Genomic DNA, 27412 nt, shown 5'->3' with positions numbered 1-27412 from the left:
ATAAGCTGGGAACATTGAGAGAAGACTGACTTTTCCTAACATAATCTGGAATACTAGGTATAATTAAAATGGAAAGAATACTAGTGTAGGACTCGGGAGACCTAAGTTAAAGTCTCCATCCTGTGTTTTTGTAGTTGTTAAGCAGAATGGTAGATTATATGCTACAATGTAGTACTATAAGAAAGACTAAGAGCATAGTATGTTGTCAGAGTAGAAAAAAAGAAATCACATTTGATGGGCCATGTGAGAGCTTTGACATACAAGTATATGAGGTTCATTTGATTAGTAAATAGTTGTAATCAAATGGCAACAGTACTTGAACTGTGTAATACCATGGATGATTTTATAGACATGAAGACATTTTTATACTGTAGTAATAATTAGGGGAGCTGGGTCATAAATATTATTGATACTTTAGTGTCATCTTTTAGTATTGTTTTGAGTCTTTGGTTTACTTTTAAGTGTACTACTGAAACCTAAATACTTGAAACTGATTCTGCAAAGGCAAAACTTTGCTACATACTAATGCAATTTCATCTTTTTCTCTGTATAAGTCCTGCATGGACCTTTCTTCCCACCTGCTCCCCAAACTGCTTTCCTTCAAAGCCTAACTCAAAGGTTACCTTCTTTTCTTAGTTTTCCCCAGGTTGAATTAATTATACTTTATATTTTTATATATTATTATATGTGTATATATATATATACACACACACACAGTACTTGTCACATTGTATTGTACTTTTACCCCTTTGGACTGTTTGATTCATAAATGTATTACCTTTCTCTATTCCCTTTCTCCCCATTATTTTAGTTAATTAATTGTTAATTACACAAGGAGAAGAAAAGCAAATGTTCATTTGAAATTTTCAACTATATAGACAAATAGCTCTGTCCTAGACCATTCCCTTCCCAGGGGTAACTAGTATTTTATAGGTTAGTGTATATTCTTTCAGAACTTTACATTTTCATTTATATGTTTATCAGTGCATGTACATGTGTAGATTTAAGGTTTATTTTGTTTGATTTTCAAATAGATGAGACCATACTATGTGTGTTTTTCCAGAACATGTCTTTTCATTAAATATTTTGTCTTGGAGATCTTTCCACATGTTACATACAGAGCTGCCTCAGCTAACTGCATTATATTTCATGGAAGGAATGTATTATAACTCATGTGCTGACAATTTTTCAACTTAATGTTCCAAGTAGATTAAATAATGGGCTTTATTGATATTATGATCTTTTACATAATAAAACTTCTTTGCTTTAGATTCTGCACCCAGATTTGGAAGTAGCAGATCATGCTTTCCCCCCTCCACGAACAGCTTTATCCCAGTCAAAAATGCTGGTAAGAAGTTTAATATTTAAATCTGATTCTTTTAAAGAGAGCTGCACTTTTATTTATATGGTTGTTAAAGAAGCTGAGTGAAGTGAGAGTTAAATAGATAGTCTAGTATAAAGTGTACCAAATTAGAAATTAAGTGAATTTGCCACTGACTTACCTTGTGACCTACACAAGGAGAAGTTACAGAGCAATACACTGACCAAGAGAGGAGTAGAGCTAAGACTATCGCCCTGAGAAGGCATGCATCAGTATTGGACAAAAAATCAGAACCTAGGTTATAGCCTAGGCAACTATACCAATCATCAAATCGAGAGTTAGGCAATAATTCAAAAGGGAAACTAAAAAAAAATGGAAGCAGAGACTGATGATAACAGCAAAGGATCAAATTGGAGCAGTGAATGGATGAAAGCGTTCCAATTAGAAACCGTAAAAGGGTTAGTATATAATAAAGACCCATTTCTTATTTTGCCCAAAACATTTCTTAGAGATGAGCTTTGTGGTCAGTAAGAAGCCTCAAAGATCTGCTTGCCACTGACAAGTTACTGAAGCATTCTTGACCATTTCCTCACTTGATCAAGGGCCTGAGTGTGGGTTGGGAAGATTAAGAAAAGACTGACTTTCCTTTACTTCTAAAACTATCATTTTATTAAAACCTGAATTATCGAAACATATTTTAAGTCAAACCTTATTGATTCAAGAATAGATTTTTATAAGTTGGACAAACTTTGGAAGAATTTTATAAGGTTTTAAATTACAGTCTTTTGAGTTTTTCTTTCTTTTATAGTTGTGACTGTAATTCTTTTGATGGATATAAAAATCAATTGACTTGGAAAATATGTCCTCCTCTAACGTGGTGAAAGGGAAGCCTCTGTGACTTACAGTTTTTCTGAGAAGAAAATTGGATGTACTAGAAGCAAGTTTGTTTAGTTCAATTTAAAAAAGAAATATTTAACAGCCTGTGTTGTCCAATAATGGATGGCCTAGGTGCCCACCACTTGGGGCCTCCACAAATGAGACTTACATATAGGAAGCACGGACAGATGTATTAAATAATCTCTCAAGTTCTTTGCAACTTTTTGACTTTGTGATATTTCGTTTGTTTTTTAAGAAATTCAGTGTTTCTTCTTATATTTTCAGGATAAAGAAGTCCGTGCAATTTTTCTTAGATTATTTGCACAACTTTTCCAAGGATATCGATCATGCCTACAACTTATAAGAATTCATGCAGAACCAGTAATACATTTTCACAAGGTAAGATACAGTACCATATTGTATCTGTCCAAAATGTAGACTCTAATTTAAAAACACAACTTGCTTATCTTCTTTTAGCCGTGTTTCTTGACCTTATTTATCAAATGTGGCTATTTAAAATCTTTACTTTGTGTGGTTAGATGGTAATTTTTAATAATACTGTGAAAGTGGCATTTTTATTCTTTTTAGTAATACTATGGAACCTTCATTTTTATTCTTTTTAGTACAGGTAGTATATCAGGTATCAAAAACCTTTTTGAAAGAAATGTATTTTATAGCAACACATTTGCATGAAGACATTTATTCAGACTTTGATCTTTCTACTATATTCTTGTTTTGATCATTCATTCATTACTCAGTGATAAATTATTCATTTCACCTTTTCTTTCTTTACAGACTGCTTTCTTGGGGCAGCGTGGTTTGGTTGAGAATGATTTCCTCACTAAAGTTCTCAATGGAATGGCATTTGCAAGTTTTGTTTCAGAAAGAGGTCCTCCCTATAGATCCTGTGATCTCTTTGATGAGGTATAGTTCTTATCAAATGAATGCATTATTTACAGACAAAATTAGACTAGTAATTAAAAGTTGAGAAGTAGTATTTTAAACATTTAATCAAAATCATAAGTGTATTGAAAATTAAATATTAAATAGTCCAAATGTTATTTACTGTTATGCTTATCAGATATTGGTATTCATAATATGGATTAGAAAAATTACAAAAAATATAATTGTAGGATGTGGCAGAAGTACATAAAAATCTTTGACAACTGAATTTTAAATAGTGGATTAAAATCTTTCTGAAAAGTTGACAGTGATTGTATAAGTAGAACTCTTATTTTTGAAAGCAATAGTGCAGTGATTCCTTTTTCAGTCCCATAGAGAGAAAATGTTTAATGAATATTTAGATATGTGATTTCAAACTGCAGTTACATCTATCTGTGTCCTAGAGCTGTAGTTTACCTTAGTGACATTTTTACTAATCAATAATCAATATTTGTCTAATTCCCTTAGGAGATATTAAATATGTGGAAGATATGTAAGATAGACTTAGTTTCTGTCTTCAAGGAATTGGCCATATAAAGGGAAAATTAGGACAGATGTGACTCAAAATAAGGATGCTATGTTATATTAGTTATTATTTCTCTTATTTTAATTTATCTTTCCATTTATCATTTAAGTTCATAGCCGCACATTCTGGGGGAGGGAACAACAAATATTATTCCCATTTCAATTTCTCAAAGAACACTATATTGGACCCAAAACATCAAAAAGTTCCTTGAAGTCTATAAAAGAAGAATACTGATAGCAATTAAGATAGTGAGGAATAGTAATAGCTATTATATTTTGCTGCTGATGGTTTTGTACAGAGGAGATAGGAATTGAGGTCTTGAAGATCCTTAGTTCAAAGAAGGATTTTTTGTTCTCTGTAAAGACTTAAGAATTCACAAGTAAGAATGAAAGAAGAGGCACATGGTTTTAGTTCTGAGTATGGAGAACTGCTTTAGTTAATATTAACGAAGCAGATGAAGATTTTGGAGAGATTGCCCTCATCAATTATAGATCACTGATTCTCTAATAACAACATTTAGTATGATTGACCATTGATTATCGAATACTAACATATATCAGCCTGTAGATCCTGAACTAAGTAATTGATATATAATGTTCTGTGGGGTTAAATTAGATGTTCTCCAAGGTTCTTTCTAGCTCCCATATCTTATTAGTCTTTGAAGTATTCTGAATAGTAACATTGGTTTATGTACTCCCTTTTTGCTCTATCCAAATTCTCTTAGTAACTCCCTTTGGCAGATTCATCAAAACTAGTAAGTCAGATTGATTACTTGTAGAAAACTTGCTTGCCACCGCCTCTGACTATTTTTATAAGTCCTTTCCTTGCCTGGAGTGCCCTCCCTCTACCTTTCCGCCTGACCATGATCTCCCATTGTTCTAACCCTGCCCTTACCTCACCAGTTCCTCCTAACTTTCCGGAGTAGATGACTCCAATGAGAGCCATTGGTCTGCGTTGTTTAATTTTATGTCTCTATCTTCATATGGCAGCTTGTTTATTATGTACGTTTACATACATAAGATATATTTAGCCTCTAGATTGGAAACAATGATAAAGCAAGGACTGTCCAGGATTCCTATTGGGTCTCCCTTAGTGTTCATCCAGTTGTATGTTCTGCCTACAGTGATGATTTTTGATGCTTGCTGAGATATTGATGTTGCTACTTAAAAGCCAATTGTTCAGATATATACTTTAGTCAAAGGCCTAAGAGCAATGAGACATCAGACCTACTCTCTTTGGCATTTAATTGATTTGCGTGGGAATGTGTTTTATAGAAAAGTAGCATTTGCTCCTGGGAAAGGGATCCTTCTTTTCATTTAGCCTAGGGCAGCCTATCATTGGGAAAACTTATGGAACTTTAAGAGGCAGCTTGCATTGTGTTGTTTTGTCCCCATACTTCCATCAGATAAGCCTGTTAGAGGAAAAGAAGTGTTTGCCTTTGTTTGACAGTCTTTCTGAATCCTGGCCTGTAATAGTTCAAGTCATAGTTTTGTATGTCTGTCTGTTCTAATGATATTAGTTACTAGAAGGAAAAATTTTTTTAAATTATCCATCTATTTACCCCTCCACCCCATCCACAGTGTTTTTCCTGTAGTATTCTTTTCTCCACTCCAGTGTACACACTCACACAGTCTTCCCAGTAAACTACTAGGAAAATGGATTTGAGTTTGTGTAATTTGAGAACTAGAAGGAGCCTAAAGATCATCTTGTTCTTCCATCTTACCTTAGAGATGAAGAAACAGAAGCTCAGGAGTTTTAGTGACTCATTCCGAATCACCTGCCAGCAGAGCTTCACACTAGAGTCTTGAACATTTGGTTTGTATTTTGTGAGTGAGGGAAATATTGGGTGACTTTCTGACCATCTGAAATTTTATGAGTGAGAGAATTCTCTGAGTGAGGCCTGGAAAGGAGAGAGTCTCTCTGAGTTCCAAAAATGACTTTTCCCAAGAAATAGGGCACCAAATCACCAGGGAGAGACCACCAGACCATGCAAACACTCAAATGACTCTAATTTTAGAATAAAGGTGAAATCCAATAAAAATCTGAAGTATTTTGTTTTAATAATAGCACATATTTTGGATGCTTTTCGGTTTGCAAATTATATTAGATTATCATACAGTTTCCTAAGTCAACATATTCTGGAGTTGATGTTTTGCCATTTTTTTCCCAAGTTGGTAGCTTTTGAAGTAGAACGAATTAAAGTTGAAGAAAATAACCCATTGAAGATGATAAAGCATGTCAGAGAACTTGCTGAGCAACTATTCAAAAATGTAAGTATATTTATTTAGACAGTTATTAAATTTTAGATTGTTTTGTTTGAAAAACCAAAAACTTCATCTTTATAGTAATAACCTTTTTGCTTTAACTTAAAATCTTTGGGACTATAAGTTACAAGGTGTTATGGTTGGCACCAAAATAGACATCATTTTTCAAAGTGATCTACCTGTATTATGAAGACATCTTAGTCACAATTTTCCATTTTGGCATTTGCACTCATTGTGATTTGCATTTAGGTCTCCATCTTCTTAAAGGCATATGAACATTTTTAAGACATAAAGATTAGACTCACTGGAGAACAGACTTACCTCGGACAGAATTGACCAATATGCCCTGCTTTAGCTTGGTACAGTGATTGTCCACTAGATCAGGAAAATGATTTGAGTTGTATTGTTTTGAACAGATAGGGAGTAAAAAGCTAAAAGAAGGAAAGTACATTGTCAAGTGGCCACAGAAACTCAAGGGTGAAAATATTCCCTGTATGGAAGTAATGAAGTAAGTTTTAAAAAATGAAATGTGGTAAAGTGTGAAATAATCATTTGGATACCAAGAAAGAAGAGAACCTAAGATGACAGGAAGATGATATACATGTTAGAAAAATGAATTTTAGCTGATGATTACTAGTCATTCCTCTGGCTGGTGAAGTTTTTCAGAGTTGAATCCTTTTATTACAAAAAGAAAAAGAAAAGAAGTAGGAAGTATGGTCTTCCAGGGGAAAGTTGAGGAAAGATGTATTTTTTAGGAATTAAAATTAGGAAGGATTGGGGGTTAATGTGCTGGTATTGTTTAACCTAATTCTTAGCATTAATGGCACATTTTGGATGTTAGGTTATTAGTCAGTGCTTTATCACATCCTTTTAAAATCTGATAGCCAATTGGATAAAAGCAGAAATACTAAAATGTGTTTCTTTGTTTCATATTATTCAATTACTTATGAATTTTATTTCTGAAGTTATTTTAAGCTTTAGCCCTTGGACCAATACCTTGAAATCCACATATAGCTAAGTCCAATATAATAAATCTGTTTCTTGATTACTATGATGGAAGTTAAAAAATAAAGTTCTGTCCGAGGAAAACTTGTGGTATGTGCTGTTCTTTGCCGTTTATGATAGTTGTAGAGAACTAATATATAAACCATGATCACATGAGAAATTTCCATTAACCTATTGTAATAATAATAAATATTGAGTGTTTAGTGCCAGGTATGGGATTAAGCACTTTACATACATCATCTCTAATCCTCATAACAACAATGTAAGATAGGTGTCCTTATCCCTGTTTTACTGGTGTCATATGACTCAGGATCATATGGCTATTAAATGATTGAATCCAGATTTTAAACTCAGGAGTTTTCATCTGTCCAATTCCTAAGCCTATGTTCTTTCACTCCTTTAGGCTGACTCATCTCCAATTTGGAAAATCATGGTATTTCCAATGGCTGACTTAATACTTTGTTCTTTATAAAGTGCTTTAACATACTTTCTCACTTGATCTTGGAATGACCCTGTAGATAGATAGGCCAGCTGTTGATATATGAGGAAAGGTATTTTCCTTGCCCTCTAGGAGTGATTTATTATGGATTTCAAAGACTAGCAAAACATGAAATGGGAATCAATGTTTGAAACTCTGGAACTGATCCCTATCATAATTGAATGTTTATCTCATAGGTCTTTACAGGACTTTTCCAGAATAAAATTTTACAGCCATTAAATGACCAGAGTTGGGTTTGTGTCTAGTACATGATGGACTATACAGCCTGTGAAAGGGAGTGTGCCAAGCCACTTTGATGCAAAATTCCTTTATTGCCATCCTAGAATTTAAATTTTATGATAAATAGTTTACACTAAGGCAACACAAAACTGAAAATTAAAATAAATATCTAGTAATTATGCATTCCTAAAGGTGAATGTAAAACACAAACAACCCCTATCCTTTAAAAACAACCCTTGTAAAGTGATCATCATGAGGGATTGTATTACTAGATAAGAGATGAAAATTGCCCTCCAAATATACTAAGTCTCTCTGTTGCTTGAGAGCTTACTTTCCCACCCCCAAAGAATCTAATTATATTCAATTTAATTTAATCAGTTCCATTAATTCAGTATGTATTAGGCATCTACTAGTGCCAGGCATTTTATAGATACATGATTCCCCCAATATCCTTGAGAAGATGATACATATACATGATGAGTGAGAATTTGAGAATATCCCAGTGGATTGTCATCAGACTTTCTGAGGTTCCTTCTACTTCTAAGATTCTAAAGTCCATGATGGTCCCAACATTCCTGAAGTAAATAGTTCAAAAAGCTAAAAAGCTGAACATGATGATAAAGTTACTTTCTGGGTCATGCAGGAAATTGAGGGGAGGGAAGAAGGATGGTCTTGATGCAAGGGAAATAATCCAGATGGTTCTATTTTTAACTAGTCAGATTTTTTTAAATCACATTTCTAAAATTCCCTTTTGGAAAGCAAGAACCAACGATACAATTTGTTTCCTTATTATTGGGTTAGAATTCACACCTGGTGATTCCATTTAGATGCTTATAAATGCTTTATTGCACTAAAGTGTGGTATCTGTCCTCTCTCCTTCACTTCTCTTTGAAATACCTCAAAAACAACCTTAATTTTCTAGTTCCTTCTCACCACTCCTTTATGTTGCTTTTTGAAGTAGGAACGGATTGTAGGAATGTGAGTAGATATGAGTAGGATGAACTGTGACTGGGTTTAGCTGTTCTGTTAACTTTCTATAGCTTCCTAAATAATTAAGAAAACTATTTGGTGACTTTGGAGGAGGGGAATAGGAAGGTTGAATGAGAAAGAAGGAAAAGAATGAATATTTTAGAGACAAATTGTGTAAGTTTTGGCAAGGTTTACACCATGAAGATTATTGGCCATACATCTATACAACTTTTCTTTCTATGCCCAGTCCGTAATACTGAGTCTGTCCACTTTGACTTTCAGAATGTTCCATGTCTGCAGGATAGAATAGCAGATTTACCTACTTACCTGCTTTATGGCTGTGATTATTGATACACACATATAAAGGACCACTGACTGTATGCAAAATGAGAATATTAAGATAGGCCAAGAGAACAATTTTTATGAAACCTCTATTCTGAGGCATCAAGAAATCAGTTGGACATGTATCTACTGTTTTACATAGTGTAGTTTTCTAATCAGTTTTGCATCTATAATAATACATAAATATTTCCTGAACTATGTAATTTGTCTGACAGTTTTCCTAAAGGTTAAAGGGAAAAATGAGAATTCTGACTTGGACTTTCTGATAAAATAATATGAGATTTCTATTTGTGCCTTATGGATATTTCATTGACTAGCGTTGAAACAAATATGTTTTTAAAATCTTAATGGGAGAACAGAGCTCAAATATAGGAAAAGCCATTCTTTTTTTTTATTAAGATATTATAGGTATAGCCTTTTATGAATGTTTCACATGAAAAACAATGTGGTTACTACATTCACCCATATTATGAACTCCCCACCCATACCCAATTGCAGTCACATCAGTGTAGTAAGATGCCACAGATTCACTATTTGCCTTCTCTGTGCTACACTGTATTCCCGGTGACCCCCACACCATGTATACTAAACATAATACATACCCCTCAATTCCTTTCTCCCTCTGTCTCCACCCACCCTCCCACACCCCTCCCTTTTGGTAACCGCTAGTCCCTTCTTGGAGTCTGTGAGTCTGCTGCTGTTTTGTTCCTTCAGTTTTGCTTCATTGTTATACTCCACAAATGAGGGAAATCATTTGGCACTTGTCTTTCTCCGCCTGGCTTATTTCACTGAGCATAATATCCTCCAGCTCCATCCATGTTGTTGCAAATGGTAGGATTTGTTTCTTTCTTATGGCCATCGTGTATATTCCAATAGTATTCCATCGTGTATATGTACCACCTTCTCTTTAGCCATTCATCTACTGATGGACACTTAGGTTGCTTCCATATCTTGGCTATTGTAAATAGTGCAGCAATAAACATAGGGGTGCATCTGTCTTTTTGAATCTGTGACCTTCATTCTTTGGGTAAATTCCAAGGAGTGGGATTCCTATGTCAAATGGTAGTTCTATTTTTAGTTTTTTGAGGAACCTCCATACTGCTTTTCACAATGGTTGAACTAGCTTACATTCCCACCAGCAGTGTAGGAGGGTTCCCCTTTCTCCACATCCTCGCCAGCATTTGTTGTTCTTAGTCTTTTTGATGCTGGCCATTCTAACTGGTGTGAGGTGATATCTCATTGTGGTTTTAATTTGCTTTTCCCTGATGATTATTGATTAGGAGCATCTTTTCATGTGCCTGTTGGCCATCTGAATTTCTTCTTTGGAGAATTGTCTCTTCATATCCTCCACCCATTTTTTAATCGGGTTATTTACTCTCTGGGTGTTGAGGCATCTGAGTACTTTACCCCTTATTGGATATGTCATTTAAAGAAATATTCTCATAACCCCTTATTGGCTATGTCATTTAAAGAAATATTCTCCCATACTGTAGGATGCCTTTTTGTTCTGTTGATGGTGTCCTTTGCTGTACAGAAGCTTTTTCATTTGATGTAGTCCCATGTGTTCATTTTTGCTTTTGTTTCCCTTGCCATAAGAGTTGTTTTCAGGAAGAAGTTGCTCATGTCTGTATCAGAAGATTTTTGCCAATGTTGTCTTCTAAGAGTTTTATGGTTTCATGACTTACATTCAGGTCTTTGATCCATTTCGAGTCTACTTTTGTGTATGGGGTTAAACAGTAATCCAGTTTCATTCTCTTGCATGTAGCTGTCCAGTTTTGTCAACACCAGTTGTTGAAGAGGCTGTCATTTCCCCATTGTATGTCCATGGCTCCTGTATCGTATATTAATTGACTATATATGCTTGGGTTTATAGCTGGGCTCTCTAGTCTGTTCCATTGGTCTATTGTTCTGTTCTTTTTTCAGTACCAAATTGTCTTGATTGCTGTGACTTTGGAGTAGAGCTTGAAATTGGGGAGCATAATCCCCCAGCTTTATTTTCTTCTTAGGATTACTTTGGCGAATTGGGCTCTTTTGTGGCCCTATATGAATTTTAGAATGATTTGCTCTAGCTCATTGAAGAATGCTGTTGGTATTTTGACACGAAATGCATTGAATCTGTAGATTGCTTTAGGCAGGATGGCCATTTTAACAATATTAATTCTTCCTATGCATGAGCACAGGATGTGTTTCTAATTATTGGTATCTTATTTAGTTTCTTTCATGAGTGTCTTGTAGTTTTCAGAGTATAGGTCTTTCACTTCCTTTGTTAGGTTTATTCCTAGGTATTTTATTATTTTTGATGCAATTGTGAATGGAATTATTTTCCTGATTTCTCTTTCTACTAGCTCTTCATTAGGGTATAAGAATGCAACAGATTCTATGTAATTCAACTTTGCTGAATTCAGATATTAGATCTAGTAGTTTTGGAGTGGATTCTCTAGGGTTTTTATGAATATCATGTCATCTGCAAACAATGAGTGTTTAACTTCTTCCTTACCAATCTGGATGCCTTTTATTTCTTTGTGTTGTCTAATTGCTGTGGCGAGGACCTCCAGAACTATGTTGAATTAAAGTGGTGAGAGTGGGCATCCTTGTCTTGTTCCTGAACTTAACGGAAAGGCTTTCAGCTTCTCACTGTTAAGTATGATATTGACTGTGGGTTTGTCATATATGGCCTTTGTTACGTTGAGGTACTTGCCCTCTATAACCATTTTGCTGAGTTTTTTTCATGAATGGATGTTGAATTTTGTCGAATGCTTTTTTGCCATCTGTGGAGGTGATCATGTGATTTTTATCAATGTGGTGGATGATGATGGATTTTCTAATATTATACCATCCTTGCATCCCTGGAATCAATCCTACTTGAATCATGGTGAGTGAGCTTTTTGATATATTTTTGAATTTGGTTTCCTAGTATTTTGTTGAGTATTTTTACATCTATGTTCATCAGGGATATTGGTCTATAATTTTCCTTTTTTGAGGTGTCTTTGCCTGGTTTTGGTATTAGAGTGATCCTGGCCTCATAGAATGAGTTTGGAAGTATTCCCTCTTCTTCTACTTTTTGGAAAACTTTAAGGAGGGATGGATAGTAGGTCTTCCCTAAATGTTTGATAAAATTCAGTGGTGAAGCCATCTGGTCCAGGGGTTTTGTTCTTAGGTAGTTTTTTGATTACTAGTTCAATTTCGTTGCTGGTAATTGGGCTGTTCAGATTTTCTGTTTCTTTCTGGGTCAACCTTGGAAGGTTGTATTTTTCTAGAAAGTTGTCCATTTCTTCTAGGTTTTCCAGTTTGTTAGCATATCATTTTTCATAATATTCTCTAATAATTCTTTGAATTTCTGTGGTGTCTATAGTGATTTTTCTGTTCTCATTTTTTATTCTGTTTGTGTGTTTAGACTCTCTTCTTTTCTTGATAAGTCTGACTTTGGGTTTATCTACTTTGTTAATTTTCTTGAAGAATGAGGTCCCTCTTTCATTGATTCTTTCTCTTGTTTTATTCTTCTGCTTTGTGTTTATTTCTGCTCTAATCTTTATTATGTCCCTCCTTCTACTTACTTTGGGTTTCATTTGTTTTTCTTTTCCTAGTTTCATTAATTGTGAGTTTAGGCTGTTCATATGGGATTGTTCTTCTTTCCTGAGGTAGGCCTGTATTGCAATATACTTCCCTCTTAGCATGGCCTTCTCTGCGTCCCACAGATTTTTGCGTTGTTGAAGTATTGTTGTCATTTTTCTCCATATATTGCTTGATCTCTGTTTTTATTTGGTCATTGATCCATTGGTTATTTAGGAGCAAGTTGTGAAGCCTCCATGTGTTTGTGGGATTTTTTATTTTCTTTGCATAATTTATTTCTAGTTTCATACTTTTGTGATCTTAGAGGCTAGTTGGTACAATTTCAACCTTTTTTAATATTCTGAGGCTCTTTTTGTGGCCTAGTGTATGACCTATTCTTGAAAATGTTCCATGCGTGCTTGAGAAGAATGTGTATTCTGTTGCTTTTGGGTGTAGAGTTCTGTAGATGTCTATTAGGGCCATCTGTTCTAATGTGTCGTTCAGTGCCTCTGTCTCCTTATTTATTTTCTGTCTGGTATATCTGTCCTTTGGAGTGAGTGGAGTGTTGAAATCTCCTAGAATTAATGCATTGCATTCTATTTCCCCTTTTAATTCTGTTAGTATTTGTTTCACATATATAGGTGCTCCTGTGTTGGGCTCATAGATAGATATATATAACTCATATATAATGGTTATATATTCGTGTTGGATTGACCCCTTTATCATTATGTAACGTCTTTCTTTGTCTCTTGTGACTTTCTTTGTTTTGAAGTCTATTTTGTGTGATACAAGTACTGCAGCTCCTGCTTTTTTGCTCCTTATTGTTTACATGCAATATCTTTTGCAATCCCTTCACTTTTAGTCTGTGTATGTCTTTGGGTTTGAAGTGATTCTCTTGGAGGCAACATAAGATGGGTCTTGTTTTTTTATCCGTTCAGTGACTCTCTGTCTTTGGATTGGTGCATTCAGACCATTTACATTTAGGGTGATTATCGATAGGTATGTACTTATTTCCATTGCAGGCATTAGATTCATGGTTACCAAAGAGTCAAGGTTAACTTCCTTACTATCTAAGAGTCTAACTTAACTCACTTAATATGCTGTTACAAACACAATCTAATGGTTCATTTTTTTCTCCTCCTTTTTCTTCCTCCTCCATTCTTTATATATTAGGTATCGTATTCTGTACTCTTTATCTATCCCTTGACTGTCTTTGGGGGTAGTTGATTTATTTTGCAATTGCTTAGTAATTAATTGTTCTACTTTCTGTACTGTGGTTTGATTACCCCTGGAGACAGCTGTTTAGCTTTAGGAACACTTCCTTCTATAGCAGTTCCTCCAAAATGCACTGTGGAGATGGTTTGTAGGAGGTAAATCCTCTTAGCTTTTGCTTATCTGGAAATTGTTTAATCCCTTCTTCAAATTTAAATAATAATCTTGCTGGCTAGAATATTCTTGGTTCAAGGTCCTTCTGCCTCATTGCATTCAATATATAATGCTACTCCCTTTTGGCCTGTAAAGTTTCTGCTGAGAAGTCTGATGTTAGCCTTATGGGTGTTCCTTTGTATGTGATCTTTTTTCTCTCTCTGACTGCTTTTAATATAAGTCTGTCCTTATCCTTGATCTTTGCCATTTTAATTATTATATGTCTTGGTGTTGTCTCCCTTGGGTCCCTTGTGTTTGGAGATCTGTGCACCTACATGGCCTGAGAGACTATCGTCTTCTCCAGATTAAGCAAGTTTTCTGCAATTACCTCCTCAAAGACACTTGCTATCCCTTTTTCTCTCTCTTCTTCACCTGGTACCCCTATGATACAAATGTTGTTCCATTTGGATCAGTCACACAGTTCTCTCAATATTCTTTCATTCTTAGAGATCCTTTATTCTCTCTGTGCTTCAGCTTCTTTGTATTTCTCTTCTCTAATTTCTGTTTCACTGATCATCTCCTCCACCATATCTTATCTGCTTTTGAAACCTTCCATTGTATGTTTTGTTTCTGATGCTGTGTTCTGTAATGATTGTATCTCTGACTGGTATTCATTCCTGAGTTCCTGAATATTTTTCTGTACCTCCATGAGCATGTTTATGATTTTTATTTTTAAATCTCTTTCAGGAACATTTGTGAGATCAGTTTCATTTGACTCTTTGTCTGGTGTATTAATAATTTTGCTTTGAACCAGATTCCTCGTATGTGGCACCCAGTCTCTGAATCTGCTCAGCCCCTGGAGCAGTGTCGGTGGTCGTGGGGGAATGGTCTTGGTGCCTGGGGGGAGGAAAGAGCTGTTTCCTACTTCCCAGCTGCTATGCCTGTCTCCACCGCCAGAACCAGTGGGCCAAACATGCAGGTGTAAGCCTCTATGCTTTGAGTTTGTAGCTGATGTAGGTGGGGCTTACCTTTTGCTGGTGTGATGCCAGGGCAGGGGCTGCCAGTTTGCTAGCCAGGTGCAGGCTGGCCAGGAGGAAGGCACAACATGCTGCGTATCATGGTTGAGGGCCTTGGAGCTGCATAGCCAGCCAGGGGGCTGGAGCATTTGAAGATCGTGAAAGTTCCCAACTTGCTGGGCAGAGTGCACCCAGACAATTTTGTCTACCTGTTCTTTCTCCTGAGCATTAAGCTCTGTGCATTCCTTGCCCCTTTAGCAGCACTCTTGCTGTTAGTAAGTCTCTCAGACTGCCCACCTTTCTTTGGTCCCAGAGCATCCAGATATGGATCCATTTTCCACAAGCAGCTGGAATCTCAGTCTCTCCAGGTATTCTGTCTGTCTTAGCTTTCCAACCCCCCCAATCACCAGAGCACCATGCAATGTAGGTTTCTGCTCCCAGAGCAGATCTCCAGAGCTAGATGTTCAGCACTCTCAGGCCTTCACTCCCTACCCACTCCATTTCTCTTCCTGCAGCCAGTGAGCTGAGGTTGGGGAAGGTCTTGGCTTCCGCCGAGTCATAGCTTTGGTACATTACCCTGTTCCGTGAAGTCTGTTCTTTTCTCCAGGTGTATGCCTTCTGGTGCAGCCTTCTTTCCTGTTGCACTTTCAGGATTAGTTGTAGTAATTATATATGGTTTTAGGAGTTGTCCTCTGTCTCCCCTCTCACGCCACCATCTTTAATCCCCTCTCCAGGAATAGCCATTCTAAATCACATAAGTTCTATACCCTTTACATTTATTAATAGTTACAAATATTTATAAATAGCTGATAGTTAATTTCACTGCCAGGTTACTTTAATATACACGGATGATATATTTACTCTTTGTCAACTATGAATAAAGGAATTTTTTTGTCACTGTTATTATTATAGGAAGTAAAATATTGTGATCATCTTTCATCTTAAAAAGTTAAACATAACTTATTTAGATAATTATGATAAACTGAGGCCCCCAGCTCTAAGCATAAAACTGAAACTCCTTCCCCCAACCTATCTGATTTATTTATTCATTTTTAAGTCAGGTTTATTGTGACATAATTTACACACAGTAAAATTTGCTTTTTTATATATATAGTTCTATGGGTTTTTACAAATAAAGTATAAGTTATATAACCACCACCAGCATAATAAAGACATAGAACATTTCTACATCCCCCCCAAAAATTTCCTTACTGCTCCCTTATAGTCACATCTTCCCACTATCTCACATTCTTACAATTATCTGTTTTTTCCTCTGTAGTTTTTGGCTTTTCTGTAATGCCATTGTATAGTTTTTTTATTTTGGTTTCTTTCACTTAGCATAATGCATTTCAGATTCACCCATGTCACTGCATATATCACTTGTTTATTCCTTTTTATTGTTCAGTAGTATTCCATTGTGTGGATGTACCAAAGTTGTATTTATCTGCTGACCAATTATTTTGGCAATTATGAATAAAACCACCCTAAACATCTGTACCAATCTTTGTGTGAGCATAAATTTTCACTTCTCTTGGGTAAATATTTAAGAGTAGGACACAGAGATATCTGGTACCAAAATGTTAACTTTGTAAGAAGCTGCCAGGCTGTTTTCCCAATATTTGTACCATTTTGCTTTGCCACCAGCAATATATGAAAGTGCCATTTGTTCTACATCTTCACCAGTACTTGGTATCCTCAGCAGGTTTGTTTCTTTGTTTTATTTTGTTTTTGGCCATTTTGATAGATGTGCAGTGGTATTTTATTAATGGTTTTAATTTGCATGTCAGCAGGTAAGCATGAGTATAGGTCTCTCTGCTCTCTTGGTACTTGTAAAAAGAATATTTGTCTTAGAATATGAAACTTCCATCTAGAATCATGAATTAGAGCAGTGGTTCTCAATGGACAACCCCTCCGTGCACCCCAGCCCCACCCCCAGAAATTTGGCAGTGTCTGGAGACATTTTTGGTTGTCACAACTGGAGAGGGTGTACTACTGGCATCTAGAAGGTAGAAGCCAGGGATTCTTCAAAACATCTTGCTTTGTACAAGACACTGTCTCCCTGCCCCAGAAAAGAATTACCTAGCCCAGAATGTTAATAATCCTGGGGTTGAGAAATCTGGATTAGGGCTGCCAGCCCACTGGATGTTAGTAATACACCAAATTTCTTTGTATTAAGGATAAAACTTTAATTCAGTTGGGTGATCACTGAAAGACCTGTAAGGATGGGAAATTGACAATATTTTATTCCATCAATGTTGTTTTCACAGCCAGACAACTCTATAAAAAGTCCAATTATATTTTGTCAGTATTCAACTACTTGGTCCAGTGATAGTATTGGTTTCATCTGTATTTGAAAGGGTTTGTGTAACTTGCTATCCCACACTGCTCTAATATAATTGGTACACAGTAAACAATTATTAAATACTAAATTAATATAAAAAACTTGGTAACCTTTAAGAAGGTCGCGTTAATTTTCATTCATTCTTGAGGCTAGTGTGTAGGAAGCAGTTTTTTTCCCAACATGACTGTTGCCCACTTTGAATTTCCAGTAGAGTTTGGGGGCTTTTTGTTTGGTTTTGTTTGTTTTGCTTTTATGTAAAGTGCTTCCTCAGCCTTGTTCTCTGTAAGCCCTAGGCATATTCTCATTTAGCTCGCCAAAGAAAGAGAAAAATTCGTTTCCAGACCAGATGGTTTATGTGTCTTTTTTCAAATCTGAGAAAATCATTGTACTTAACCATTGCTATCATACACTCTTAGAGCAGGATTACAGTGTCCTTTTCTTCAAAATCATTATCCAACTTCAAAATTCCCTCTAAACGATAATACATTTTGCCAGCTTTTCTTGGGTACCTCATTTTGGTTGCCTTGGATAAAAGTTTTACCACATTCCCCATAAATGTTTAGTTGTCTAAATCCCTGGTCATTACTTTATATTTGCATTTCTCAGCAATCAAAGATGAAAATTTGGCAGCTTCTTTGTTCTATTGGAAAATAATGGATTTCCTTGTTTCAACAAGGAGATTCAACCACAAAATTGGACTATGGTTTTTAATGAGCTCAGTAATCTTCAAGGGACTTGTCCAAATGCATTTGGACTTATAAGTAAGAGCAGATGTTTCATAGAGTATGCAGATTTCAATGAGCCTTAAACTTCCCCTCATTTCTGCTGTCTTCCAAAAGTCATTAATGTGACCAAGTTGGGTGTAAAGTGGGGAAAACGGTCCTTTATTTTTACTACACTATCCATTAGAGGGCAGCAGTGTACAGACACAGCAGACAGAAAACCAAATTCTAAATTTTTGGATGTGAGCCTTTTTTAAATCTTATGAATGTGATTGAATATATTATAATTTAATAACCTTAACTATAATCTGAATTTTTGTGTAGAAGATCTGTGCAATTACAGGATAGCCTTAACTTTGAACTTTGTTTTAAAACAATTTATTTAAATGCTTGTTACTCTGAATTGTGTGTGAATTTGGTTTACAATATTTCAAATTGCTTATGAGAAGGAAACCACTATTAATGACTAATAACAATATCTTTAATAAGTGATTTCTCTTTAAACCCTTATTGAATACTATTATTATTGTTAAAATACAAGTAGCTGGTGATATGGTGGGAATCTTGGGAGAAAAAGATGGTTTAATTTTAGAGGCATGGTATCATGCCATAGAATATGTAGTGAATAAATTTTTTCAAATGAATGAAATTTTAAGAAAACAGCTTATAGATTTATTCTGGGGATATGTGTGTGTAGTTTATTCAAGTCTCCTATAACAACTCATATCCTCACAAGAACCTTATGAGATAGGCACTGTACTATTATCTTCATTACAGATGCAGAAACTAACACACAGGTGGTAAGTGAATTGACATTGTACCACGTCACATGACCAGTAAATGGCCAGGTGGAAATTTGACCCTGCAGTCTGCCATCAGAGACCATGAACTAAAAATACTTTGTTGTACTACCTCTCTCATGAACCGTCTAACCTTTTGCTCTGAATTGTAGAGAGCAAACCTGTCTCTCATGTTTTCGCATGTAGTCCTGTTCCTGGGCCTTCTATTCCATTAGCCCTTTGAAGCTTCCACTAATGCCAGTCGCCATACTACATTAATTAGAGTTTTACATAAGTTTTTATATCTAGAAAGGTTGACTTTTCCACTTTTCTTCAGCATTGCCTTGGCTATTTTTGGATCTTTGTTCTTTCTTGTAAAGTTTAGGATGAACTTGTTAACATTCCAAGATTTTGACTAGAAGCAATACGTGTATCCTTATTTTTCTAAACCACCTTAAGTAATTTTTGGAACAAGATAGAAGTAAGAGAAACAGATGAAATGTAGCCAGAAAATATTTCTTCTTTACTTTCATTTTTTTCGTGTTTTAAAGTTTGTCACAATGAATATTACTCACATCATGGAAAACATGTGTATTTTAATTTTTATTATAGAGGAAATAAATAGAAATAGAATCAGAAGTAGTGAAGAATGTACTTTAAATGACTGTGATTCAGACCTCAAAATCCGCATGAATTACCTCCCTAGCCTGAAAAAATTTTCTGCCCAATGGGTTTTAAAAAATTAGTATTTATAACTTTTGAGGAGACTAGATATCTTAGACATTGTGCCTTAAGAAACAGGGAACAACAAACATACTACTTCTTGAAAAGGGCAGTTTCAGAAACTACAAACCAGTTTTGTTGGTGTTAATCCAGGCATAATTTTAAACAGTTTTTTCAACATTTAGTTTAGGAAGTGGTGATCGTAAAGACTTGGCATAAGATTTATTTTTCCCTGCCTTTGCTAGTGATAAAAGGGGATGATAAAAGTGTGTATGAGGGCTATTTTGACAAGAACAAGTTTTACATCTGATTTCACCTTCTCAGGAAATTTGTAAGAGAAGCATAACTATACACCCTAGGCAAAGTTACTTATCCAGCCCCACATAATGAAGGTAGCAAACCAGAGAAGCCAGGCCTTTACATGTGTAAAATGTGTTATTTCCATTGTATTGCTGAGATATGCTACCTATACCATCTACCATGGCCCATTCTTTCCTTTATCTGAATCTGGGCCAAATAACAAAAGGAATTGTGGAGGGCAGCTCTAGTAGATGATGACAGTTGGCTGTTTTAACTGTCCAGAGAATGTAAAAGGTAGTATTGAGCTTAATGTACAATATAAATAATATAGGTTGTCGGTAAAGTAATTTTCTGGTTGCAAAGGTAATGAATGCTAGAATTCATCTAATATTGTAAAGCAGCCTTACCTAGAGAACTTTATTAAAAGGATAGAGTCTACTCTGCCTGCGTTATTTGAAATATAATCCTACTTAACTAGGTAGCTGGATAAAAATCCACGCCAGCCATAAGGATCTATTAAAATATTAGCTAACATATTTAATTCAATTACTGCAGTCCTAATATGTGTTATACATTGTGTCCCACTCAATTAGGATACAGTAGGAAGCAGTTTAGGGTACCTGCTATGTGCCAGGCAGCCTTGAGATGCAATAGGTATATAGTAGGGGACAAAAAATGTTTTTTTCATAAGCTGAAATGACTACCCCCAAGGAGCTTCATTTTAATAAGAGAGAAAGATAAACAATAAAAAGTTCAATAAAATTTATAGTATGGGAGATGATAAGTACTAAAGAGGAAAATAATCATAAGGCAGATAGGAAATATAATGGAAGGTATAATTTTACATAGAGTGGCCAACAAAGGTGGCATTTGAACAAAGAAATGCAGGAAAGGAGAAAGGATACTGTTCAAATTGATGGTAGGATAGGCATTCCAGGCAGAGGGAACAGTTAAGTGCAAAGGCCATGAAACAGAAACAAAAAAGCCTATGTGGCTGCTGCAGAATGAAGGAAGGGAAAGTAGTGGGACATGGTCATATAAAAAAGCCAGATCTTGTGGGGCCTTGTAAATTATTTTAGGAACTTTGAATTTTACTCTGTGTGAGCTAAAGAGCTATTTAAATGAACAGAATAGCTAAGCAATGATTTGACATACTTTTTACTAGATCACCCTGTCTGCACTATTATGAATAGAGTGAGGATGGGACCAAGAATGGAAGCAGGAAGACCAGTTAGGAAGCTGTTGTTCAGTGGTAATGTGAGAGATGTTGGCTTGAACTAAGGTGTTACTGAAAAGTGGTTAATTTATAAACATATTTTAAAGGCAGAATCCAAAAGCTTTGCAGAAGAATGGATAGTTGAGTGTTAGAGAAAGGCATTAAAGATGACTCTAAGCCTTTCACCTTAGTGACTGGAAAATGGATATGCCATTTACTGAAGTGAGGAACACTGTAGAAAGCTGACTGGAGGAAGTGAAGATTAAGTACTCCATTTTGGACATTATTTAAGATGTTATTTTAAATCCAAATGGAAATACTGTGTGTTGGCAGTTTAATATATGGGCATGGAATTCAGACAAAAGCTCAATAGGAGATAAAAATTGTGAATCATTGGTGTTTTTATGGTTTAAAGACATGAGACTGGAAATAATCACCAAGGAAGTATAAATAGAAAAGAGGCCCAAGGTCTGAGCCCTGGGGTACTCACATAGTTAAGTGATTAGAGGAGATGGCAAATAGAGTTGTAGCAGAGAGGCCTAGAAATTGAGTAAAGAAAATGTTCATGGAAGAAGAAGAAGAGTAATCAGCTGTATCAGATGCTGCTGATAGAGCATGTAAGAAGTAAGATTCTGGTGCTATGTTATAATATGTATCTGTATGTACAATCACTCATCTGTCTGATTTCAGTTTGTGCCCTTCCAGCTCCCATTCACCACTAACTGACAATATGCCATTATTTTAACTTCAAACTAATTTTACCTGTTTGATGTTGCAGGAGAATCCAAACTCTCATATGGCATTCCAGAAAGTTCCACGCCCAACAGAAGGATCCCACTTGCGAGTTCATATTCTTCCTTTCCCAAAGATTAATGAAACCCGGGTACAGGAATTAATACAGGAAAATCTTGCTAAGAACCAGAATGTACCTCCTGCTTCACGAGTAGAAAAGAAATGTGTTGTGCCTGCAGGCCCACCTGTTGGTATGTATTTATCTTGTTTGTTTTAAAAGTAAACATTTTATCAAGATAATGGCATGGAATATACAGCTTGATGAATTTTCACAAATTGAACAAACTCATGTACCCAGAATAAGAGCATAATCTACACCCAAGAACAACACCCTGAAATTTACTAACTCTCACAAAGGGTAACTGTTAACCTATCACTAAGAATATTTTCTTTTTAAAAAACACCTATATTGAGATAGAGTATAAATAGAAAACTCACATACTGTACAGTTCACCCATTTAAAGTGTACAATTCAGTGCCTTTTAGTGTATGCACAGAATTGTACAACCATTTTCACTATCAATTTCAGGACATTTCATTAACTCAAATAGAAATACACATACCCATTAGCTGTTACTCCCATTTTTCTTAGAAACCACTCCTTCCCTAGGTTTAGGCAGCAGTCTACTTTCTGTCTTTGTAGAGTTGCCTATTCTGCACATTTCATATAAATGAAATTATATAATATGTGATCTTTTGTGACTGGATTCTTTCATTTAGCATCTTTTTCAAGGTTCACCCATGTAGCATGTATCAGAACTCCATTGCTTTTATGGCTGAATAATATTCCATCATATAGAGATTATATATATATATATATTTACATTTTCTTATCCATTCATGAGTTGATGAATATTTGGATTTTTGTCTACTTTTGGGCTACTATTAATAATGCTTTTAAGAGTACTCGTGTAAATTTGTGTGTGGACATATGTTTTAAATTCTATCAGGTATGTAACCTAGCTGTGGTACTGTTGGGTCATATGGTCTACGTCTGTGTTTAATGTCTCAAGGAGCTACCAGACTGTTTTCCAAAGCAGCTGCACCATTTTATAGTCCCATCAGCAACGTATGGGTTTTCTGATCTCTCCACATCTACCAGTGGTATATGTAGATCATGTGCTTATTAGGAATATTTATCTTCTCTGGAGAAATGTCTATTCACATGCTTTGCCCATTTTTAAACTTACTTATTTGTCTTTTATTATTAAGTCATTAGAGTTCTCTATATATTCTGTGTGCAAGTCCCATATCAGATATATAGTTTGTGACTATTTTTTCCATTCTATTAGTTGTCATTTTTTCTGATTTTTATCTCTTCTTTTTCTTCAGCTATTGAGGGAAAGGTGTTAAATATCCTAAGATAGTAGTAGAATTGCCTATTTCCCATCTATAGTTCTATCAATTTTTTCTTTATATATTTCATAGTTGATTTATGGACTACAAATATACTTATAAATATTAGTATATTTGCATCCTGGTGATTGATCCTTTATCATTATGAAATGCCCCTCTTTGTCTCTAATAATATTTCTTGCCTTAAAGGTACTTTGATGTTTATTATAGCTATACTAGCTTTCCTTTGTTTAGTGTTTGTCCTTTTATTTTCAAACTTTTGGGGTCCTTATATTTAAGGTATACCTCTTGTAAACAGAATATGGAGATGGGATTTTCATCAGTTTATCTTAGTATATTACTTGTATTTAGCTTATCTGTATAATTACTGATATAGTAATGTCTCTAATGTAATTTACTAGAATTTTTTCTATTGGACCCTCCTATTTTACATTTTCCCTCTTTCTTGCCTTCTTTTAAACTCATAAACTATTTTTCTTATTCCATAACATATCTATTAACTTGTTTATATATTCATTTATTATTCTTTTAGAGGATTACTTAGGGACTATAACACATACTCACTTTTGACAGGTCAGCTTTCATCAGAACCGTTGCTGGTCAACCTAGCCATTTACCAGAATAAAGCCCAGACTCTTGGCCTCTTGTCTGCACCCAAAATTGGCAAATCTCCTAGGGAAAAAATGGATGTGTGTGTTAGTTTACCTCTCCAGTCTTTTCCCTTATCTGGAATTTTAGCTCTTTTAATCCTTGTGCTCCTGTAGCTCTCTTATATATTTAAGTAGATAGTTTTTGCATTTTATATGACTCTACAATTGTTCCTGGTAAGAGTTTTAATCCACTGCAAACTGTTCCATCACACCTGGGAGTGTAATTTTATTATTAATGAATAATAATATATTATTTATGTAGTAATATTAATGATTTATGTATTAACATTTATATTATATTAATAGAGTAATTTGGTATTAGTTATTACTTACTTAGTAATGTTAATTTGCCATTTTTTTCCTAAGAATTAACTACGTTTACTTAAGTATTGATTATACTTTCACATAGAGAAGAGGACAGAGAAAGTATATACATTAAGTAGTTATTTTTTGAAGTATTGGATCATGTAATTTTAATATTCATAAGCTAGCTGAATTCTTTTTTAAAATACCCATATGAACAGCTCAAGAGTTTGCTTAAAATTCAATTTGCTTGAATTGTAGCCTTAATTATCTTAATTATTTATTATCTTAATTATTTTAATTATCTCCATATAATCACTATGCTGTTTTCATTTTCAATCTACAGCAAATTCTTTCTTTAGGTACATGCAGAATGTCTCCCTGTAATCAGTGAGAGGTACATATGACTCAGTATTTGGCCCTGCATGTACTTCATGTAAAACCAGAATAAATGAATAAATGAATGAATGCAGGGACCTTTGTCCAACTTTCTGGTTTATGTGGTTTGATCAGAGTCAGGATTTACCTTGTGCTAAAATTAAAAGATATGAATGTTTCATTTTACATGATGCCCATTTAATATGAGTGTAGAGTTACTCTCACTTAAGAGGCATTCACATTTTAAAATGTCACTTTCCAACTATTCCTCAGAGTGGCCAGAGTAATGATGACTGGCTGGAACTAGCATTTGAAAGCCAAAGCCTCAGAAAGGAAGTCCTGGGAAGTCAAGTACCCATAAGTCAGAATTGTTATCAAATGTTAGAAAGCTAGTGTTAGAATGTCACCACTGGGGATTTGGCCAACCCCTAAAGTATCAATAACCCCAAGTGAAGAATTTTCTTCTGGGAGTGAACTATCTCCAAAGGAAAATAATTCCCAAATGGTAAACAGACTCATTATAAGAAAATGTGAGTTTCTTAATGACACATCCTAAAGAAAATTTTAAATGTTGCTGAAGAGATTTTAGAATTAAAGTTTATAAACAGGGACTTCTGGGTGGCAGTATAGAGGGAGCTTGAGCCCAACTCCTCCCACGCTCACACTAAATTTACACCTACACATAGAGCAATTCATCCTGAGGAAGAAATGAGGACTGATATAGCTCCTGCATAACAAGGAATAAAAAGATTTTAAAAAAGAAAAAAGCAGGAGAGACAGAGAGATGGAAACCCACCTCCAGAACAGCAACACATAGAGGGGAGGTATATCACTGAGGGACCTAGACACAGATTCCTTGCCCTGGGGCACAGAAAATTTAAAAAGCCATGCTTTGAAGTGCATCTAGACTATAAGGGAAAAAACAATTTATAGAACTAAAGCACCTCCATTTGGTGGAGGAACAGTGGGAACTCATTCTGGATCACAAATCTGGCAAATACCATGTTTTGCACTCCTTCCCCACACTGAGATACATGCCAATTTCAGACTCATTAGGTGGCTTCCCAGACCCCACCCATACCCAGACGCATCAGCCAGGGAGTTCATTGGCATTTGGGCCACAGTTGCCCAGAACGCATAGAGCTAGTTGCCATCATCAAACCATAGAGAGCTCACACTCAGGACACCACTGCACTAAAGACCAGCCCACTAGCTACAGAGGTGGGGCTTCTCTGGAGCCAGTCATTACTGCATGCCCAAGCTGCTGCTACATTACAGACTCAGAGCCAGTAGCTGTGGGGGGGGTGGCTTCTCAGAGGACTGTAACTGGACCTAGGATTGCACTGTGGGTGCCAAATCAGTGGTTGGCACCCCTTGAGAGTACATCTAGGCTGCTGCAGCATCACAGGCATAAAGCCAGTAGCTGCAGAGAAGGGGCTTTCCTGGAGACTGCGCCTGGGCCCACTGCCTCCCTGCCAGCATGGACCCTATCAGTATCTACTCAGGAACCCCTCAAATTGGGCATTCCATCTGCACCAGGAGAAAAACAACCAGGAAACATTTAATAAAATGGCAATATCTATATACCTATCAGTAAATACTTTAAAGGTAAATGGACTAATGCTGCAATCAAAGACATAAGGTGACTGGATAAAAAAAACAAGACCCATCTATTTGCTACAAACAAGAGACTCACTTTAGATCTAAAGACACAAACTGAAACTGAAAGGATGGGAAAAGTTATTCAATGCAAATGGCAATGAAAAAAAGCTGTGGTAGCAATACTTCCTTCAGACAAAATAGACTTTAAAGCAAAAATTGTAATAAGACACAAAGAAGGACATTACATAATGATAAAGGGATCAGTCCAACAAGAGGAAATAACAGTTTTAAACATCTATGCTCCCAGCATAGGAGTACCTAAATATATGTAGCAAGTACTAAGAGACAAAAAGGGAGAGATTGAAAGTAATACAATAATAGTAGGAGACTATCACCCCACTTAATCAATGGATAGATCATCCATACAGAACACCAATCAGGCAACAGTGGATCTGAATGACACATTAGACAAAATAGAATTAACAGATATATACAGAACATTATATCCAAAAACAGTAAAATATACATTCTTTTCAAGAGTAAATGGAACTTTCTCCTGAATATGTCACCTGTTAGGTCACAAAGCAAGTCTCAACAAATTTAAAGACTTGAAATGACACAACAGTATGACTGGAAATCAGTTACACGAAAAAAATTGAGAAAGCACAGACACGTGGAGAGTAAACAGCATGCTACTGAACAACCAATGGGTCATGAAAGAAACCAAAGAAGATTAAAAAATACTTGGAGAATAATGAAAATTAAAATGCAGTGGTTCAAAATCTTTGGCATACAGGAAAAGCAGTCCTAAGAAGGAAACTTACAGCAGTACAGGCCTCCTTCAAGAAGCAAAAAATATCTCAAACAGCCTAACCTGACACCTAAATGAAATAGAAAAAGAACAAACAAAGCCCAAAGTTAGTATAAGAAAGGAAATAACAAAGATCAGAAGGAAATAAATGAAATTAAAAACTAAAAAAATATATATGAAAGATCGTAACTAAGAGCTGGTTCTTTGAAAAGATAAACAAATTTGATAAACCTTTAGCTAGACTCATCAGAGAAAGAGAGGTGTACTCTCAAGGGGTGCCAACCACTGATTTGGCACCCACAGTGCAATCCTAGGTCCAGTTACAGTCCTCTGAGAAGCCACCCTCCCCCCCCCACAGCTACTGGCTCTGAGTCTGTAATGTAGCAGCAGCTTGGGCATGCAGTAATGACTGGCTCCAGAGAAGCCCCACCTCTGTAGCTAGTGGGCTGGTCTTTAGTGCAATGGCCAGGGCTCCCACACAGGAAATTGAGCTTCTGGGCACTAGAGGACACCTTCTACACAAAGCTATTATTCCAAGTAACACTA

The 27412-nt window shown here is 35.6% G+C and overlaps 1 protein-coding gene across 4 annotated transcripts in view; it reads left to right on the top strand.

The window, feature by feature from the left end:
* The window catches only part of SBF2 (SET binding factor 2), a 555796-nt gene that overhangs the window by 337454 nt on the left and 190930 nt on the right, over positions 1-27412 (top strand). For all 4 annotated transcript variants that reach the window (XM_037026339.2, XM_037026341.2, XM_037026338.2 and 1 more), the window contains 5 exons: positions 1271-1348; positions 2483-2596; positions 2993-3121; positions 5837-5935; positions 21753-21957. In XM_037026339.2, the coding sequence (XP_036882234.2) occupies positions 1271-1348; positions 2483-2596; positions 2993-3121; positions 5837-5935; positions 21753-21957 (625 nt within the window). The remainder of the gene's footprint in view (positions 1-1270; positions 1349-2482; positions 2597-2992; positions 3122-5836; positions 5936-21752; positions 21958-27412) is intronic.

Source organism: Manis javanica, chromosome 11 (assembly GCF_040802235.1).
Source record: "Manis javanica isolate MJ-LG chromosome 11, MJ_LKY, whole genome shotgun sequence".
Lineage (NCBI taxonomy): Eukaryota > Metazoa > Chordata > Mammalia > Pholidota > Manidae > Manis > Manis javanica.
This window is presented reverse-complemented; position numbering and strand designations above follow the sequence as displayed.